Here is a 19,457-nt window from a genome sequence, read left to right as displayed (position 1 = left end):
GACGGGGTGGTATTCGGTATAAGTGATAAACCAATCGCATGTGCATCTTGTGCATGTTCACATCCGACAATGACGGCACAGCGGCTATGTTCAGCGGATCAGCACTACCATCCACTGGAACTGACTCTCACTCACAACACAGGACGCGCTCAATTGACCAACTCTACTTTACTCATTAGCAAAACAGCAGCGCATCACTAACTTCTCGTTTCATTTAAGTAAAACCAGTGACTTTTCTGCTGCAAGTTCCCTGCTAAGGGCTATTATGAAATCCCTAGCCGTTATCGCGCGCCGATGTCTCTGTCAATCTCATCTGTCCCGTCCAAAACCGCATCCAGCATGCTTCACTGAACCTAATCAGCGCTTGTCTTCTGCTTCTTCGCGCCACCATCACCACCATCGTTAGCCTTGCACTTCGTGCCAGTCTCATCAACCTGCTCTGCCTCTTCATCTCTATCCGCCTCAGGCACAACACCAGAGTCCTGTTCCCGCAGCCTGACTCTCCACATCATCAGGCCAAGCACTGACCTCACCCCGAGCTCTAGCCTCAACACCAAGACGCAACTGCTCATTCCGTTCGTAATAGGCATCTCCATGTTCGTACCCAGGTTCAAACTGATCGTGTGTGGACCTCATGGAATGCTCGAACGCCAAGAGACAGTTTTCCCTCAACCTTTCTGGCGTGTAACTCAGCTTTTCCTCAAGCCTATCAACCCCCTTTTCGAAGTCAACGTCAATCACCTTGAGGAAGCGATAGCACCCTGCGACAAGGACATCTTCATTGTCGGCCCAGAATTTCTTGTCTTCGGGGAAGTTGAGCATCAGCTTGGCCGCAATGGAGAAGACATGACCGAGGCCAGGGGCGATACCATCGTGATGTGTCATGGAGCGCCCATCATAGTCTTGCCCTTCCATGTCGTGCATGACTACCCAAGCATAGCGGTTGAATCCCTGGTGCCACGCAGTCTTGATCATCTCAAAGATGCAGACCTCACGGATTGCACCTGTCATCCATTCAGGTAGGTTGATGTCCTTCGACAGCTGCATTGCCCTCTTGGCGCAGCAGATTCTCTCGATTTCATCATGGTAACTCCAGCGAAGCTTGAGCATATGAACCATTGCTGGCTCTCTGTGGTTCAGCCGGTTCTTGACCATGTGGTTTATAGTCCGAAGAAGGCGTTCTGGCTCAAGCGGCCAATCCAGAACCAGAGCTTTACAGCAGTACTTTTGCATGTCCGCATGCATCACCTTGGTGTGAATGTTGGCCACAAAGATCTCCAGGCCAGACTGAGGGTTGTTCCATTCTCGAATGATGCGATTAGTCTCACCTGCCCCATCCGAAGTGCGGACAGTGCCGACATCGAATCCAGCCGTGACGAACAGGCTAACAAGAACGCTATGGAATGTCAGTGATTTCGCTACATGATTTCAAACAAGCCTGCTTGAATATGAGGTGATCGATGTGTAACTTACCATTGGATCCATGAGTCTTCGACATACACAAGAAGACGCTCCTTGTTATCTTTGCAGTACTTGATCGCCAAATCTAGCGCCCAGGTCATGATCGGACTGTGGTAGAGAAGCCAGCCGATCGTGACATCCCTGCTGCCCAGTGCCTTCACACTTCTATCTAGTTGGTTCTGCATGTAGAACAGATCAACACCACAGCTTTCATCTTCGTGTACCGTGTCGTACAAATTGGTCATGGTGATCACGTCGGGATTGGCATCGTCCTCAATCTGCGACCTTGGAACTTTCGGATCGTTGAGTCTCTCGATGACACTCTTTGCATTGCTGAGAGTACCTGGGAAGAAAGGCGTGCTGGATTTCAGAACAGAGTTATTGCGCCAATCGAAGCAGGCCAAGAGTGCGCTGCGGTGTTTCAGCGTCTCTTCATCTGTCTGGTTGCATACCTGTTCCGAGACTTTGGGCATGATCCTTGCAACAAGACAAGCAATGTCGCTATCTCCTTTGAAGTCGCACTCTTCGATGACAATAGTAGGTGAGAGCTCACCAGTACCTGGTCTTGCTAAATCCACAGTGCGTTAGCGTGTAATTGGGGTCTTATTAGCTGCCTAAGCCTAATCTAGGGTATCTACCCTGTATAATCCAATCTAATATATTTCTTACACATTATCTTTAGCTATTTAACCACCTAAGTAAAGAAAATTAGGTTTTCTTTAATTTAGACTAATTATAGCTCTTTAAGCTACCTTAATTTACTATAATCAGTCTCTAATTAGCTGTATAGCCAGTTAGATCCCCTATAACCCCTAGCTAAGCTATGCCTAATAACTGGCGGTTTGCCTTGGCCTCGGTTGACATATTAGGCTACTTTTAGAGGCCTGCCTTAATGAAAGGGTTAAATTGTGCCCTTTGCGGGTTTTGAACCTACTGCCTTCTGCATTGCTGCAGGGCTTGCCTAGGTGCTTGACCATTGCACCAAAGGGCACAGTGCGTTAGCAATATGATGAGTCAAGACAGAAGAATTCCAAGCAGAAGTTTTTGAGACGGCCACTGAATTCAAGAAGCACACTTACCAGCATGTTGATGTTTCACGAAGGTGGTAATATCGGACCCTTTGAGAGAGAAGGTGACCCGCGTTTCAGTCTCACGAGATCTTGCGAGGAGTTTGTCGAAGTCGAAGTCCGGCTGAGCGTGGAGTTTCTTGGCGAAAGCGACTTCAGCCTTTAGCTCCCATTCAAGAAGCGGATGCATCTCAGGTCTATGTAGCGCCCTCTGGCGCTCGGCAACAGTTCGTCTTGGGCGCGTGGTTGTCGAGGCCTCTATCAACAATGTGTTGATCTTGATCGTATCAAGCCCTTTAATCTGCTGCGGTTCGCCAAGAGCTTCAGATGCATCCGCATCCACCAAAGAAGTCGGCTGATCAGGTTGGGAGTTAGGCATAGAGTTGCTAGGCTCGTCATTTGACAGTGGCGCAGTAGTAACTTCACGTTGGTCTTGACTCATTGCTGGGGAGGCTGGACAGTGATAGCCTGGAAACCCAACATCAGACGAACTCCGAGGGGCAGTCTTAGTAATCCATTTCGATGCACTCCGTCGTTTGAGCAAGTAGTAGAACAACAAAACCGCGCGGTGGAGGTCTTCTACAGAGAAGAGTCCAGCGACAGCGGGTGTTGTCCCACCTCCAATTGTTTTAGGGGTCGGGAATCGATGAGGGTAAGCGCTCTGATCCCGAGAGTAGATGCGATTGGGGTTCCAGTCCTGGGGGGCGAAGAGAAGTATCTGAACAGCGTGTGCCAGGATAAACGCCTCAGGCGAGATACTGCTTGACCCGCCAGGAGTCGAAACGGGTCCGTTGAGCACCGGGATAAATGTTGGCTTCGTGCAGAGTTTTGCGACGTTGTTGATGAACTCCCGAACCTTTTCATTTCTGTGATAAGTCATCAAAACTTTGATTGGGTCAATGGCTTTGATGTCAACGCGATATTCTAATCGATTCTGTCTTTGGTAGTCGTGAAGTCGTTTGTTGAGAGGCTCAATTAAATTCTGAAAGTCTTGATCGACTTGACTCGCTTCGCGCATGGTCTTCTAAACCTGCGACAAATTTCCGTCGCCATGGTTGTTGAAGTAAGAATGAGGCACCAAGAAGCCATTTTGTGCAACAAAGGCAGCCTGGTAAACGATGTCTGGAACTGCAGAAGAACAAATTAGCACGTAAGGCGACGATGCAGAGGTGTATGATGCTTACTGATGACATCAACATAAGAACTTAGCTCCCTGATGCTCTTGAAGGTGCAGTACTGAGCAAGGTAGACTGCATCCTTCATTTCAACAGTCCACACCTTGTTGACCAAGACACCCATCTTTCTCTGAACTTCGAGATTGGGATCTCTCAAATCATGGACCCCAGCTTGAGCATGTTTGGCATGAGAATAGTCGCAGTATTCCTCAACCCAGGTTGGAAAGGAGACCTTGCGGTCATTCACATGCTCCTTGTCTTCGTTTAACAGGCGCATCAAGCCGATAAAATCATTATCCCCATTAGAGGAACAAGAGTTGCTAGCCATTTCGAAAGAGATAGCGGATTCCGGTTCCAGGAATTGCTGTAGGACGGAGGCAAGAGAGTGGTGTTGAATCAAAGTAATCCGGAGCACCTCCACTTGAATCTTCGAGAATTGACGGAAGTAGAAAAGGTGAAGAGTTTGGGATAATGATTCCAAGCACGGCTGCTTGGAATGGCTCGGTCTGTGAGATAAAGCCTCTCAGCCAATTACCTCAGCTGGCGAGGGCCGTCGTAGGAAACGATTGCAAGTAGGTCTGTTTGAAGGGGGCAGCTGCTCACAATTCCGAACAGGCGTGCGTGAACTACGACCTCAACGGCATAAGAGAAGAGGAGGATAAAGGAAGAAGAAAGAAAAGGGAATCAAATCGAGGAGGAGAGATTATATAGCCAGCTGCGGTCACGTGATAGCATGGCTTTAGCGGCTGTAATTAAGTAGTGAGGGTATCACGATTCGTTGATGATGAGCAAAAGTTCAAGACCTCTGGTGTTGAGGTAAACTACACGGACCTGCTGATTGAAGTAGTCGGAAACGCACCCGTAATCATTATCTCCATTGCAAATATCATCAAATAGAGGTTATGCATTTTTAAACCTCGTCATTGCTTTTCTTCGACGGTCAAGGCCGTCGTGTTACTGGATCCAATCCTGCACCGGGCTACTGACAGGGAATTACCTGACAGCAACGCGTGCCACCAGGAAACATAATAACCTTCGAAGAAAACACAGTTATAATAAAAACTCAGACCTCAAGCGATGACTGAAAGCTCAATAACAAGTTGATACTAGAGAAGCTTCCCGTAGCCACTAACGGTAGAAGATTATGAGCGGTGCAGTAATGACTTCTTCATGGAACTTGCGTCTGTTTGTTCAAGAGAATTACTGATGCGAGCCCCATTGTCTTTTTGAGTGGCAGACTTGAAGCCGAGATCCTTCGCAATGCTGTCGCGCGGTTTGTAGTTACAAAGCCGGCGATTTTGTCAATCATGTGACTGACCCGGGTAACCAAGGACTTTGCCCGCGTCGTGCATGAATTCTAGGCACGTTTGACTGAAAGCTAAATATTGTCATATTGCGGAGGGCTCCTGGATTGCTTACCATCTTGTAACAAGTTCCTCGTCACCTTTGAAGTAAGATCGTTCTGAGAAAGGTCCCTGAATCTGGAAGACTAGCTATCTTATGTCGGACTTGAAGCCCTCTCGGGATCGCAGTACTCGAGTAAATTGCCTCTTCCTTATGAGACTTGAGTTGAATCAACATTAATGAGTTTGCGCCGACTCCTTATGCAAAGACCTACTACCGTGGTTCCATGCCGGCTTCTTAGTCAAATCCTCGTAAGTCAAGAAATACAGAAAAATGAAGAATGTATCAGTTATGTCTCAAAGTCTACATGAGAGGTCAGCTGGCAATCGCCCAATTAGGAAGAAGTTGGAAATGGTAACAAATATGATATGACACTTCACGTGCCATCCGACCTGTTCTTTGGACTCTTCCAGACTCAAACTTGGGGTTGTGGTGTTGAGATACCCCGCAGTTCTCCGCGTTCGTCTCCTGATATGAGCACTCGGCTGACAACCGTTCGCATTTCCCGTTATAGCCGTCACTCTGGGGTAAGTCCCCGGCCAGAAATGTTAATCGTGATGAAAATCAGAAAGTGTAGTTATCTCCCCCCGGGATCATTAAAACTGGCGAGACTAGAGTTCTTGGCCAAGTATACCTTCTTCATGTTATCACGCAAGCCAAACAAACAAAACGGACTCGATTTACAGCCCGTACAACGTTCGTTAGATGCTGGGTCACATTCCTCCTCGGCTTCACCCTCCTTTGATGCACCCGGTATCCTCCGGATGATGTTGGGTGACAATCGCAGAACTTTAGTAAGCTAAAATGCAAATCTGCATTGATCGTGTGATCTGATGCTCTTCTTGTATTAGCCAAAAGTCTACGGAATCGATGGAAAGCGAAGCGCGTAAGTGGCTCCATAATTCGACGTAACAGCTTGTAATTGCGCATAAGTATCGAGTGATGTCCGGCATTCTCTCGGGAACTGGATTTCTTTTATTCTCTGCATGTCACCACACAACTCGGTGCTACATACTACCTCGTCAACAGAATCTCCAATTTTGTGACTGCAATTAAAGAAGCTTCTTATCTAACACTTCTCCTCCATACTCATCACCAACCCAATCATATATCCCCCAGCATCAATTATGGCTTGGGACTTGGAGATCGGTACGCCTTGCTGGGTCGCAACTGGTGATGTTGAGATGCACAGACAAAGTGTCACGCCTCGTCGAGCTACCCCCAAGTACTTTGAAGTCCCAGACAAGATCGACATGCCTGGAGCAATATACGACGACCTTCTTGAAGATGTTCGAGAAGGTCTGGAGGAGATCTTTGAGCACCCAGGCTCCCGTGCACCATTCATACCAGGGTATCAAGATCGTGCTGATGCGATCGCGCGTGCGAAGCTGTTGCGAGAACACGGCCAGAAATGCCCGAACGTCATGATGGTGCATCTCAGGCCTCCCTCTGGAGTCATCTGCCATCGAGAGCTGAATGTCTATGCGCGCAAGGTTGCTTACAATGGCGAGGGATTGAGAGTGGCGAAGAAGAAGGTTTATGTGATCTGTGAGCCTTTTACCAAGAGAAACATTAATCGAGTCGAGCCAGTCCAGTTTGAGTGATGAGAGTAATCAGTTGGATACTTGGTGTTGCATGGACGGAACAGGCACTTCTTTTGGTGGGGTTTCGTTGGTAACAGGACAATCTTTCACAGATTCTGCTAACAGGGCTTTGCCGCTGTTTTGAGATTATATCACATCAGGTCATTGTAATACACATGAGATTAAGGGCAGATCATTTTATTCACGACTATGAATCTATCATATGATGTTGTTGATACCGTAATAAACCCTTCTGATTCCTGCCCATAGCAGACCCCAATGTCACTCAAAAGATTGTGTCTGCGTGTAAAAGAATTCCCATTCTCTGACTTATTCCTTCGGTGGCCCATCACTGTCTGATGCCCAAAGTAGTCGTCCATGGAGGTGATTTACTGGCGCAAAAGCACGTCAACCTCCGACGAGAGAATTGCCTTGGCCTCCACGGCACCTGTGATACAAGTCGCCTTGATAGACTCCTCAAATTTGCCGAAGTCGACATTTCCATAAGACTGAACCCAGTCGTGAATGCTCGGGAAGATTTGGGCAGCGTCAAAGTTATATCCAATACTTTCGAAGATTAAAGGCATGTGAGCCGGGTCAACAATGCATCGTTCCTCACCGCATTCAACATCTTGATTGCGATTATAGATCAGCCAGACAGGATGTCTAGGCGCAATGATATCGACGACAAGGACATATTCAGTGGACTCGGTGGATGAGTCGTAGGTCGTGCTTTTAACTTTCTTCGTCACCTCCCCGACAGTATAGACCAGGGTAGGAAGAGAATGCTCAGTTCCAGGAAGGGTAGAAACCTCGAGGGTTAGGAACATGAAATGATTCTCGGGGACTAACTTTTGTTGGTCTTGATTATCCAGAATATCAGAACATGCTCGCATGGCATAAATGGCCTCATCGCTGGTAACCAGATCAAAACGGGCCGTGATATAAAGCAAACCACAATCAAGAGACAAAAGAGCCTTGCGGTCTGCAAAATCTGTGATGGCAAGCTTCTGAAGCCACTCCAGAGGTGACCGACGCGGCGGGATACTCCAAGCCTTGCGTGGGTGTCGATCCAGGCTGCTATCGCGAGCGGTCGCTCCCTCGAGTTTGCGAAGGTATTCAGATGGAGAAATTAGCCAACAGTTCTTTCCTTGGAAAGGACTACCAAGAGCTGCCTTGATCTCCGCGACGTCAGCATCGGACATCTCGTCGTTTTCCATTGTATCGGTTGCCAGTTGCGACTCAGCCTGGCCCAGAAGCTCAGTGACGTACGCCAATGTCACCTCCTTGGCCTTCACAAAACCAAGGAGGCCAGTCGCCTTGATGGACTCCTCAACCTGATTGAAGTTGAGGTTCCCGTAGGACTCGAGCCAGTCGTTAATAGTGGGGAGGATCTGTGCAGCATCAAAGTTCTTCCCAACTCCGTGGAAAACCGGGTCACGTTCGTCCGGGTGGACGTAGTCTGGCTCGGGTTCGTGTCCAGACAGCCGATCCCAGATCAGCCACACAGGATGCCCAGGCGTAATGGCATCAACGACCAGGACATACTCAGTCTCATCCGAATCTGAAACACCACTCTCTGTTGTGTATCTTTTGTACAAGCGTCCGATAGGCAATACTACAGAAGGAAGTGATGATTCGGGGGCTTTTCATCCGCGGGAGCAGGTCGAGCTTTGGACTTGGGGAAAAGTTCAAGAGCCAGAAGGCCTGGATGGACACTGTCGTGATCCACAATTGGCGTTTCCTCTAGAGTCAAGGCGCCGGGGCATGGCGAAACAGTAAAGGCATCTTTCCCAGTGCATAGAATGAATTCCCCGACGTGATGCTTGACCAAGTCGAATCGAAGGTTGAGAACAGAGGCAGGGTCTGCAAAGTCCAGTTTCGTGAGCGCCTCAAGCCATTCCTCTGGTGTCTGACGCTGAGTTAGAAGATCAGCAATAGCATCGTCGTCGGTATGGCTAATCAGAGATTCCTGCCTCTCCAGTAACTTGGCACGGAGATTGGCGTCATCGAATTTGTCGTCATCCATGGTAACGGTGGTCACTTGTGATCGGGCTTGGTAGAACAGCCTCAACAGTTTGAGTAGGAATGGTGTCCGTGTATACCTGTGAGAGAGTATGTGAGTTAGTAGTCTTCTCTGATGTATCACCACCGCAGACTTTCTGGATGTTCGTACCAAGATTGTGGTGAGCACTCGAGCGAGTGCTACGTTGTTTGTCGATTCGGATCACCAGTCTGGACTAAGCGTCAAGTCGCTGGGTTGGTCTTCGGAGCGTTTGAGGTAGGGAAAGGTTGAGTTGTCTTTGGTAGAGATCAAAGACTGATGTGGTAGGAGGGAAGGAATCCGTTGATGGTGGGAAAAGGATGAAGAAGGAAGAAAGAAGGAATGCGAAAACAGAGAGGGAGAGGAGCATTTATTGTCTGGTATGGCGCTAGTGGACTGTTGCGAGTCACTGCCACTGGCTCCAATGTTGTGCTGCCAGTGTCAAACTATTCTCTATTGCCTAGCGACGAAAGCGGGTAAAGGGCAAGCAGTAATGCTAAGTCATTCCTCTCCGATGGTTTCGTCTATGCACTGCGCACAGGTGTTCACCTGTGATCTGGCAGATCCTGTACATGATATCGAAGCAAAATGAACCCAACGGATCTGGTTCGTGGGGCCAAGACGTCGAATTTTCCAAGACTTGAGATTTCCATCAAGCGATGAATAGACTGTTATGTTCTGTTCACAAGAGTACACAAAGAAATCTGCATACCACATAACTGAACAGGTGAGCTTTCGGTGCCATTGAACAGGTACGGCCGAAGTCTCTCTCAGCTCAGCTATTCAGGAAGACCTATGAAAAGGAGGAATAGCCATCGATCATTCAACTTTACAAGCAAGGCTTTGCGAAGCTAATTATTGGCCAGGGAGATATTGCACTGAACCTGATGCTGACGTTAAGTCAAGACTCAGACCCTGACGATGCAAAATCCTCAAATCAAAGGGTCATGTGACGCAGACATTCTCGAAGTACTCTGGGAGGATACTGATGCCTATCTATCCTCGATTATCTCCCCTTCCATAAGATACTGTGTCGTGTCACAGAGTTTGTGAAAAGCTGGGACCAGGTCGAATACCTGCTCAGCCTCTTTGACCTCAACTTTGGACTCAGGGGTAGTCTAAGCAGCTGGTACAGCGCCTTTGGCAGCCTACAACCCCTATGGAATTACCGTCTAATTCTATGGCGACCTTTCCATAGAAGCCAATTAACCCAGTGTGTAGACAAATAATGGCGGACTGTTGAGGATTCGAGATTGAGAGACTTCTTGAGACAGGGAGGAGGCGGGACTCCCTCTAGTCAACTTTGAGCTATTCCTAAGTGTAGAACGGCGCCTCGAGAATGAATTTGCATTGCTGAACATGATCATAGACAATAAATGGAACTAACCACGCCGATGTTCACGAAAACAAAAGACTTGATGGTACACAGTACGTGAAGGAATTGGGAAGGCCTTATAGACGCTGGATTTGTGGGCGGTGGCGCCCAGGAAGCCTAAGATATACTACAGCAAGTTCTCAACTTCAGCAAACCATTTTTGATACATATCAACGGCTCACAATGGCCAACGTGATGTTCCAGCGCTTGGAGATACCAGAATACCCCAAGGCGCATTTGACCAGGTCACCTCTTGAATGCCATTGCGTCTTAAGTCGTGGTCGGATGTCAGAATTATCAGGCGCTCGACAGACATAATGTCACGAAGAGAGAGGAGGGAGTCAACATCAGAGTACACAGAAGAGATTTGAAGCAGGCCTTATCGTTGGAGAGCTAGACGTATGTTCTCCTTTTAGATATCCCTCAAGAACTGGATACTTGGGAGACAAAGAGTAAGACACGATGGGAGGGTGGAGGGCTAGAATTAGCAAGGATTTAAAGGTAGCTACTCGGAACACTTCAAGAACAAGTCGTACTTCCTTCTATTGCAATAAATTGGCGATAATGAGTACTTTAATCCATTTTTGAGACTTAGGATTTGTGAACGACATTAGTAGCTTGAAGAAAGAATTTGAAGTTGCTGATGTACTTCTTCTCTTTTTGGCTCCTTCTGGTCGTCTCGCTGTGAGTACAGCTTATTACGATCCGCACCAGAAAGACAAACCGGTTGCACCGCTCCAGTGAGTTCAGGCCTGAGATCTCCCCGTGGAAAAGCGGAGGTCGAGGCCTGAGGGTCATGATTGTGCAAGGATGACGGCCACGGCATAAAGCCTCTGCAGAAGCTGAACTGTGTGGCGTTCCGGTGAGGGCACCTCCCTGCATGCGCCACCAATATTTCCTGAACATCACTTACTGTGATTTGCGATGCTGCTGCACACTTGATACCATATTTTCCTGTAGTCAACGCCATGCTAAGCCCTTTATGCTTCTTTGTATGGTTATGTGCACGCATGAGCTACCGCAAATATTTCTTTTCCTCCTTCATAACAGCTGGCTCAAGCCATGGCGTTTCGTCTTCGGTATTTACCGCCCCTCCGAACCCAACCACCCAACGCCATTTGCACATTTAGGTCGTGGCCGTTTCTTGTCCATTAGTTTGGGATCAGTAACTTGGCGTACAGCGTCCATGTTCCGCAGGTTCATATACAGTATACCAGTCAAACGAACATCGTAGTGCGAACCAACAACCAGTCACAAGGAAAGATTTGTGCTTGCCGCCAATCTCTTGATCAGCCAGGGACGCCGTATCAATCCGAACAGCCACATCCCGTCTGCAGTTGGCATCGATTGTGCCCAGAACCAGGACGATCTGTCCATCTTGAGCCAATTCGAGTGCCACTTTCGATAGCCTTGAATAGGAGACACCCTTCACCTAGAGACCCCCTGTTAGCTGTCATGCACTATCGCTATCTAGATCACCCAATGGCGCCGACTTCCCCTCAGATTTGCAGAGCCTGATCTCTACCCGAAGAGAGACAGGCATAAGAAAGAGGCTCAAAAAGAGGAGACTCCCGCTGTTGTGCGGAGTTGAGTCTCCATGTTACGAAGCCTCCCCATTTCATCTGCGACTCTACTGAAACAGACCATGGAGACCTTCATACGGAAGCAAATTGGGTTCATATGCACTCAAGCTATACTTGCTCTGCTTCTCACTGTCCACTGGACCACCGCCAAGAACCCCAAAGATGACTTTTGCCGAAGATTTGCACACCAAACAACGGTCATTGACGACAAACTCTACATCGATGGCGGCTGGGTCAACTTTGATGACTTCCAGCAAACTCACGAGAACTACTCCAGTATGTCAACCCAGGAGCTTTCAGACAAGTCTTCTTGGCGACTAATTATTTCCAGATACCTGGCTCTCATACCATGACCTCAACAACCTCGTCGAACGAGGCGGCGATCTTTGGCCAGACCTGAATATCAGTCTAAGCAAGAATGACAGGTAAGATGACCCCCACGTTTCTCTTCATGTTCCTTTGAGATCGGCTAACGCCAATGCAACAGTATTCCGAGCGTAAACGGCGGCATACTCTGGGGCGATAGCGTCAACAAGCGATTCTACCTCTACGGCGGCGAATGGAACAACGGTTTCTCACAAGAGCCCTACAGTCTGATCAGCTACGACATAATCTACGACAAATGGGACGACTTTGGAACGCCCGATATAACCCCTCCGCCGAAGGTAGCCTCGTACGGCGCTGGTGTCGGTGTCTCGGAGACCGGCATGGGCTACTACCTCGGAGGATGGATAAGCAACGCCTCCATGAGCGGATGGACCGGCGACAGAACCATGAGCTCCAACTTCTACACGTACTCATACGACTCGGAAAAGTTCACACAGGCGGCTAGTCTTAGCAAACAGCCCAGAGCTGAAGGAGGCATGGTCTGGATACCTGCTGGCGACTCTCTCGGCCTACTTGTGTACCTAGGAGGTATTGTCGATCCTTATGGTAATAACACGGAAGCCCCGCAGCCATTCGATGAGGTCTTTGTCTTTGATGCCAAGGGAAACTCATGGTCAACCCAGAAGACGACTGGAGAGATACCGCAGAATAGGCGTCAGTTCTGCGTCGATGTGGCGTGGGCACCAGACAAGTCTTCCTTCAACATGTAAGTCAAAGCCATTCATGATCCCCATCACCAGGACCATATGCTCACATCGTCAAAGATACCTCTGGGGAGGATTGAGCGTGCAACCTCCCGTTGTAAACGCAACCTCATTCAACGACATTTACATCCTGACCCTCCCGTCGTTCATCTGGGTAAAGGCATACCCCGACCATCACGGAAACGCTACGCTCCCACCAGAGTACGACCACTACAGCGCATCATGCAACATGGTCAAACACATGTCGCAACTTTTTGTCATCGGAGGCACCTACACCGACACTGACGCTTGCGATCTAGCGTATGACGCTTGGTCAATGCACAATTTCTGGACCGGAACAAACAACAACGCGGGGAACAATGAGACGTACTGGGCTATCTACAACCCCAACATCACGGAGAACGTCGTACCTGTTGACGTGTATAATGTCACTGGTGGAAACAAGAAAGGCGGTGCGAAACTGGTGGCCCCCAAGGATGGTTTCGATGAGGGAAACAAGCCTCTGCAAGACTTGCTTGGACGCAGGCCAGAGATAGCAGAGCGCTCGCCAACCCGATCGATCCCTTCCACGACAGGCACATCAACAGCGTCGTCAAAGCCAAGCGAGACAAACAAGCCTGATTCGAAACTAGCTACAGGTGCTATCGTTGGCATTGCCACCGGCGGTGCTGCAGGGCTAGCTATTATTCTACTCATATGGTTTTGTATCGGCAAGAAAGTCAACCGCCGTCGTGAAGAGAGACGTCAATCCTCAATGACACAGAATCAGTATCAGGCCAACGGGGGCAACCTGATACATCCTCCCAGCACGGTCAGTCCGCTCACATCGACGGGGTATTGGGGCCACGCATCGGAGCCCGTGAGCCCGCACCACATGAGTCCTCACCAGTCCATCTCCATTTCACAAGTTCCTCCTACAGAGCTTCCTGCAGAACAGCATGGCGGTGGATATGGTGTGAACGAGCTCCCTCAGTATGAAGTTGGTAGGAAGACACCTGTCTCGCCTGGTGTATCTTCTCCGAGTTGGTCACCTGGTCCTCCTTCAAGCTATACACCAGAGAGGCATCACCAATGATGTTGCTGGAGAGAGCGTTATATGATGCTTGGTGAATGGCTCAGAGCTTTCATATCACGGTCTTTTCAATGATTATCGTAATAGTAATGTTGCGTTATCAATAGCAATAGCCATTTCATTATATTAAACTAGAAGTGTATTTTGTAACTTTTTGACTGGCCCACACACTTGATACCGCCACGACCTTCTGATTGCCCCAAACCCTCTTCCTTGAGACATCCATAATATTTTACATAGTTATGGGGCCATTTTCAGTTTATTCGGAGTTCTCTTACTAACCCGAGAGGCATTGTTACAAAACACCGATCCTCGCGATGCTCAAGTCGCAAGAAAGCTCAGGGCTAGAGAACGAAAGAAAAGACCGCCGCAGCACGAAAGTTGGATTTGATCTTCCGATTGTGAGACCCACCACTCTGGTCAAGAGTGGGCTGGTGCTATCAAGTTTTCTGGCTCCAGGGAATGGAGATCAGAGGGCTAAACCTTGCAGTTGACAAGTGGTCCACCAACTCCATCTGTCCCTCTAGTAGGAGGGTTGGCCTTGACGATGCTACAAGGATACAGTGAGTATGATAATTACTCTGGATGCTAGTGGCAGGGTCATCCAGGGTTCAATTGTTGTTGCAGTGAACAGAAAAGCATGCAGATGTCTTTTCAGCCCTGGATATCGTTCAGATATGGGGTGACTCACGTTCAGCGATACAGAAAACTGAGATAAATTGGGAACGCCGTTTGAACACAGATGCCTATTCCATGACGAACCAAACACCATATACTCAACTGCAAACAGAGATGGTGTTTAAAACTCTGTGAAGGCTCCTGGCAATGGCTCCTCAAGTCGGATCCAGTGGCGTTCCACTTACTGAACTTGCTTCCTCAAGGGCTCAGCGGCCATGTTCCCTGAGAGGCACAGTGTAATGCATGTTAATTTTAATTTCTATTGGTGCTGTGGTGGCGATGGATGCTAGTGAAGTGTCTAACACTGCTGAGCGGAGAGGTCTCATTCATAGAAACGCATCAACTACCACACGAAGCGAAGACCGCCAGGTGAGATGAGCCCTGAGACGCCAGGATTGGGAGAAGTGAACACTGACCACTGAATCTGACTCCACCGTGAACAAGCACTTGCTCCATGTAGCTGGGGTATCCACTGGCTCAACTCTCTGTTGCTTTTCTCCAACTCCGTACGTGATCTCTGTTCTTCCTCGCCTCCACTCTCAACCCGGTCGCCTATACCATACTCTTCACATTGTAACTATCGCCTTTATTCTGCCATCTCTGCGCGCCTTGATCCACATTCTATACCCCCTTTACCCTGCTGGCAATGCGTCTCGGAGCCTCTGAGTAGATTTGGCTCAATATTTGACCAAACTACTGAGCCATCTTGAGTCTTCCACGCTACGGGCATAGGAAAATCAACATCTCGGTTGCATCCAAGCATAGTCAAGTCTGGTCAACAACTGGTACGAGACTTTACAGATACTGAAGTACGCAGAGAGATCAAAGCTAACGACTAATCTTAGGAAACTTCCGTCTTGATATATCCGTCACGGATATAAACAACCATACCTGTACCTCGACAAGATCGATAGAATGACGCCACAAGAAACCGGAGCCGACGATCTCGGTTCCCAGGATCGGGGAGTCGCTGAAAATAACAACACTGCCGACTATTCTACCGTGCATCCCCAACCCCCCACCAACATCGCTGCCCGTGGTTCTTATCGCAGATGGGATCTGCCAAAGGAGCTTCGTGTCATAAATAATTTTGATGGCCCACCATATTCGCGGTGCAAAGTCTCCGCCAAACTGGCAACCAAGTACCTGTCATTTGCCAGAGAGTCTGACTTCATCTCTTATGCCAATGATGTCCTTCCAGGTATCGTGGGACCGGCCATAGACGTGTTGGTATCAGACAACTTTGCGGAAAAGATTCTAGAGTACGATGACAGTTCTTTCGCCCGGGGAACAAATGGTGGCAATGACGAACTGAATGAACATCTTTCAAAGCTTGATGGGCTGCATCTGCATAGCAAGGCATTCTATCGTGAAAGAGCACTTTGCCCAGGAGACGTTCTGCGTTTTTACATGAAGGAAAAAAAGCTGCGCGACTGGCTCGATACTTTTACTACTCTCCTCACCGAACCGAAGCTGCTTCCGCCCATTCGAACAGGCTTCCATGAAGATCAGATACAAACATTTATCCTTGCTCATGCTGTGCAAATCCTACTTTTTGCCCCCATACAGTGGCATCAAGGTGCAAGATATAAGTGCACGGACTCTTATTCTCGTCGGTTTCCGCTTGGATACCCCGAATCAGGTCCGGATGATATAACAGTCTGTGGCAAGTATAGTCCGACGACCTGCACCGAGCTGTCCTTCTCGTGTTCTTTCTTGTTCAACAGCGGCCTGGAAAAGGCGAAGACCCTTTTGTCTCCCAAAGATCTGAGATCTGGCTAGGATACACTACAGTTCGTTGCCACTATCCCTGGAATAAAGCTACCAACTGTTCACCAGTAGAGCCCTTTGCCTTCCAGAAGCTCCCTCGAGAAATACAACTCTATATTATCGAACTCGCAACTTCACCCAAGGTCACGCCAACTGTAGAAGGGGGGGTTAGATGGCTGCGAGCCTTCAGCAAGATTCGGTGTACATCCGAAGACTCACTTCTAGCTCTGAAGTTGTCGTCTCGGGGCTTGTATCACCTGGTAAAGACTGCGAACTCAGTTGAAGCTATTTGCAACTGGCATGACTCTCGCCAATGCCCGCCTGTTATTTTCCGCATGAATTTAGAGACAGACACATTGCGAGTATTCCAAATTCATAGGAGACTTCCAAAATATAAGGATATACATAGCTTTACTGCGCCACTCCCCTTGCGCAGGCTGCTCTTGATCGAGTCCAGATACGGTTATTACAGCACCGAGGAAAGCCTCGAGACTTTCTGCAGCTCCAGCGTGGCCTGCTTTCCGGGTTTGATGCTCGACACGCTTCCAAAGTTAGAGGAGTATTGTTTGATACTTCCAGCAGTAAGCCATCGCTGGATGATGGACGGGCTTCCGCAAATTAGACCTCAAGACGGCAACAACACTCCAACGCATATCGGCACCAAGTGGCAATTCAACCTTCACCGCTACTACAACATGTATCAGGCTGGGAACGAAGTGCCAGAGGGGTACCAAATGGGGGTTCCACCTAGCTTTTGTGACGACAGCCACCTCGACGGTACTGACCCTTCCGACCGTGTCGGGAGCATCCCGTATATCGGAGAACACGGATATGAGCGAAGCCACGGCATAGTTGGTGGGCTCTGGGCTGGATTTAAATACTTCCAAGAAAGCAAGGAAGCTTACTTTGCGCCCCTCTCATGGACCGAAGTTGAGCCCCTGGTCATGGGTGACTATGGAGAGAATGGGACTAGAGCCCTTTTTCACAACCACACTCCGCAGTTTGTATCTAAAGTCTGGATTGTGCGACAGGGTACGGCGGCTCCAAAGGGGTGGATAAAGGTACAGGATGCAGATGAATCAGATCCCGCCTGGAGACACCAACTATTGAAAACATGGAACGCTGTGCGCTACACGTTACATAACATCCAGAACTCACATGTGGGTTACCATTACACCCTCTGTCAGAGATAGATATTGTCTCGAAAGCTCAGGAACACGTTGCCGAACCACCTTGTTTTCTTTACTGCTGTCCCGCCTTGAATGGAATGGGTGTCTACAGGGCTGATTGAATAAGAACCTGGCTATCACGAGGTTCTGTAGCTATAGGGCTTGACAAGTTGAAATGCCCAGAGCATATCTAGTTGACAGTCTGGACAGTGCATAGTATTGATATAGGTATAAACAAGAAAAGCAAAAAGAAATGTCTGTAGAGCTTCGCTACCTGTAAACTCAATCATGGTGATAACATGTAGTGTTCAAGTATTTTGAAGAGACCCCTTTTCACATCATATGGAGAATTAGATATTTCTCAGTAAATAATGGGCGTCAGTTCGGACCCGCCATACATGACTCGTATTCGACCGGCAAGGACTTGTCAATCCTTCCAAGAGCGGGATGAAAGCACGTTGGGATAGAAGGACAGAGGTAAAGCGCAGGCAAGGCGTGATCTTACAACGGCGAGTCAGATAATGAACATGCTTATACAAGAGTCGGCTTATTACACCAGCTGCAGACCAAAGACATTGCTTCCAACTATCTGTGCTGTGAAGAAGATGAAGAGAGATCATTCTGGCAAACTGGTACTTTCTTTGCGTTTGTTCCTAAGCCTATTGTCTTTGTCCAATGCCATGTACATACCATATGATTAGAACACCGCCGCCCCTTTCTTCTTCGCCTGTATACCGTTGTTGATTTGCTACACTTCCATGTGGTTCAGTCCGTGCCAGCTTATAATGAGGTTGGGAGGTCGTTTCACGCATCTCAAATCTCTCCGTCGGCCCCTACCTTCTTGGACCATGTTGATGGTGACTGACTAGGCATAGTCCATGTCGGTCCCAGTGGCACTGAAGTCGACAGGATTGTCTTCCAGTGCTCCTTGATGTTCATCGACAAATACACGTGGGGCCCTCTGACTGGGCAGAGGTCAATGCAGTGCTCGACCACGTTCACCCGGCCGGGGAGGAAGACTGCGGTATTTGAACCGCTTTCATACCCGCTAGAAGCATTGGCGGAGGCTAGCAGGTGTGCCATAGAATCTGTACAGGCGCACAGAGCCAGTGGAAATCGAAAGTTCGACGTTGCCTGCCTGGTCACAGCGTTATTAGGGCTCGGAGTCTCTGTCACTGAGAGTGGAGGGGCCGGAGTGTCGATCGAAAGGGCATCAGCTACTGTTTCATTGCTCATAATAAACAATCGTAGCGCATGGCCGAAAGACATCCCCTGTGGGTTCCATTTACCGGGCTTCCTTACCTCTCCCTCCTTTTCTCCCCACTAAATGTTTCCCTCCTCCTCCTCCTCATCCTCAATCTTCGTCTCACCACCCCTCAGCCTCATCTTCAATCACTCACCTCTCCGACCACTCGACCACTCATACCATCTGTGGTCTTCCACCGTCTCCGTGACCAATACCGCTGTTATTCAATATTCCGAATCAACCTCGCAGTCATCTCGTGTCCCAAACCATTTCCTTCTACTCAGTCTATCAACCCCGCGTCTTCCCATAGCCCATACCATTGCCACTCAACATCACGACTCAGCTATCGCGTTCCTCTTCGAGGGAACTTAATGTGATTTTGACTGTGTTTAATTATGTCACGTGTGACTTCGTCAGTGGCCACGAGGCCGGCTTCTTATACCCCAGCAGCTGCCAATAAGGTTACTGATTGAGTCATCATAAAAGCATATTATTCTGATTTTAATTGGGAGACTTATCTTTGTGGAGGCTATACGTATATTGCCTTTAGAAGCCTAAAGTTAATTGGTATTTTTTAGTGTGTTAGCTTGATATATCTCGTTGAGATATCATAAGCTTTAACTATCAATCAGCTATCGCGTCATATCGTCTCTCTCACACCCCGAAGTGCACAAGCCATCCAGATCTACCTTTTTAAACGTCACAATATCCTGGGCTCTTGTACAACCACATTAGGTAC

At 48.5% G+C, this 19,457-nt stretch overlaps 5 protein-coding genes across 5 annotated transcripts; 3 read left to right on the top strand and 2 right to left on the bottom strand.

Moving 5' to 3' along the window:
• Positions 1 to 274: 274 nt before the first annotated feature.
• FMAN_03568 (uncharacterized protein) lies at positions 275 to 3,408 on the bottom strand (the record flags this gene model as incomplete). Its single annotated transcript, XM_041832405.1, has 4 exons — positions 275 to 482; positions 518 to 1,396; positions 1,474 to 2,020; positions 2,541 to 3,408. The coding sequence occupies 4 exons, from the start codon at positions 3,406 to 3,408 to the stop codon at positions 275 to 277; spliced, it is 2,502 nt and encodes an 833-aa protein (XP_041682871.1).
• Positions 3,409 to 6,234: 2,826 nt separating this feature from the next.
• FMAN_03567 (uncharacterized protein) lies at positions 6,235 to 6,711 on the top strand (the record flags this gene model as incomplete). Its single annotated transcript, XM_041832404.1, has 1 exon — positions 6,235 to 6,711. One exon carries the CDS (start codon positions 6,235 to 6,237, stop codon positions 6,709 to 6,711), a length of 477 nt encoding a protein of 158 aa, XP_041682870.1.
• Positions 6,712 to 7,079: 368 nt separating this feature from the next.
• FMAN_03566 (uncharacterized protein) lies at positions 7,080 to 8,719 on the bottom strand (the record flags this gene model as incomplete). The annotated part of the gene is made up of 2 exons (XM_041832403.1): positions 7,080 to 8,265; positions 8,313 to 8,719. 2 exons carry the CDS (start codon positions 8,717 to 8,719, stop codon positions 7,080 to 7,082), a joined length of 1,593 nt encoding a protein of 530 aa, XP_041682869.1.
• Positions 8,720 to 11,754: 3,035 nt separating this feature from the next.
• FMAN_03565 (uncharacterized protein) lies at positions 11,755 to 13,858 on the top strand (the record flags this gene model as incomplete). Its single annotated transcript, XM_041832402.1, has 4 exons — positions 11,755 to 11,968; positions 12,024 to 12,117; positions 12,180 to 12,785; positions 12,844 to 13,858. The coding sequence occupies 4 exons, from the start codon at positions 11,755 to 11,757 to the stop codon at positions 13,856 to 13,858; spliced, it is 1,929 nt and encodes a 642-aa protein (XP_041682868.1).
• Positions 13,859 to 15,448: 1,590 nt separating this feature from the next.
• FMAN_03564 (uncharacterized protein) lies at positions 15,449 to 17,496 on the top strand (the record flags this gene model as incomplete). The annotated part of the gene is made up of 2 exons (XM_041832401.1): positions 15,449 to 16,273; positions 16,378 to 17,496. The coding sequence occupies 2 exons, from the start codon at positions 15,449 to 15,451 to the stop codon at positions 17,494 to 17,496; spliced, it is 1,944 nt and encodes a 647-aa protein (XP_041682867.1).
• Between the last annotated feature and the right edge of the window lie 1,961 nt (positions 17,497 to 19,457).

This window comes from Fusarium mangiferae (assembly GCF_900044065.1).
Source record: "Fusarium mangiferae strain MRC7560 genome assembly, contig: FMAN_scaffold006, whole genome shotgun sequence".
NCBI classification, from domain to species: domain Eukaryota; kingdom Fungi; phylum Ascomycota; class Sordariomycetes; order Hypocreales; family Nectriaceae; genus Fusarium; species Fusarium mangiferae.
Note: the sequence above shows the minus strand (reverse complement) of the source record. Positions and strands in the feature narration are given on the sequence as shown.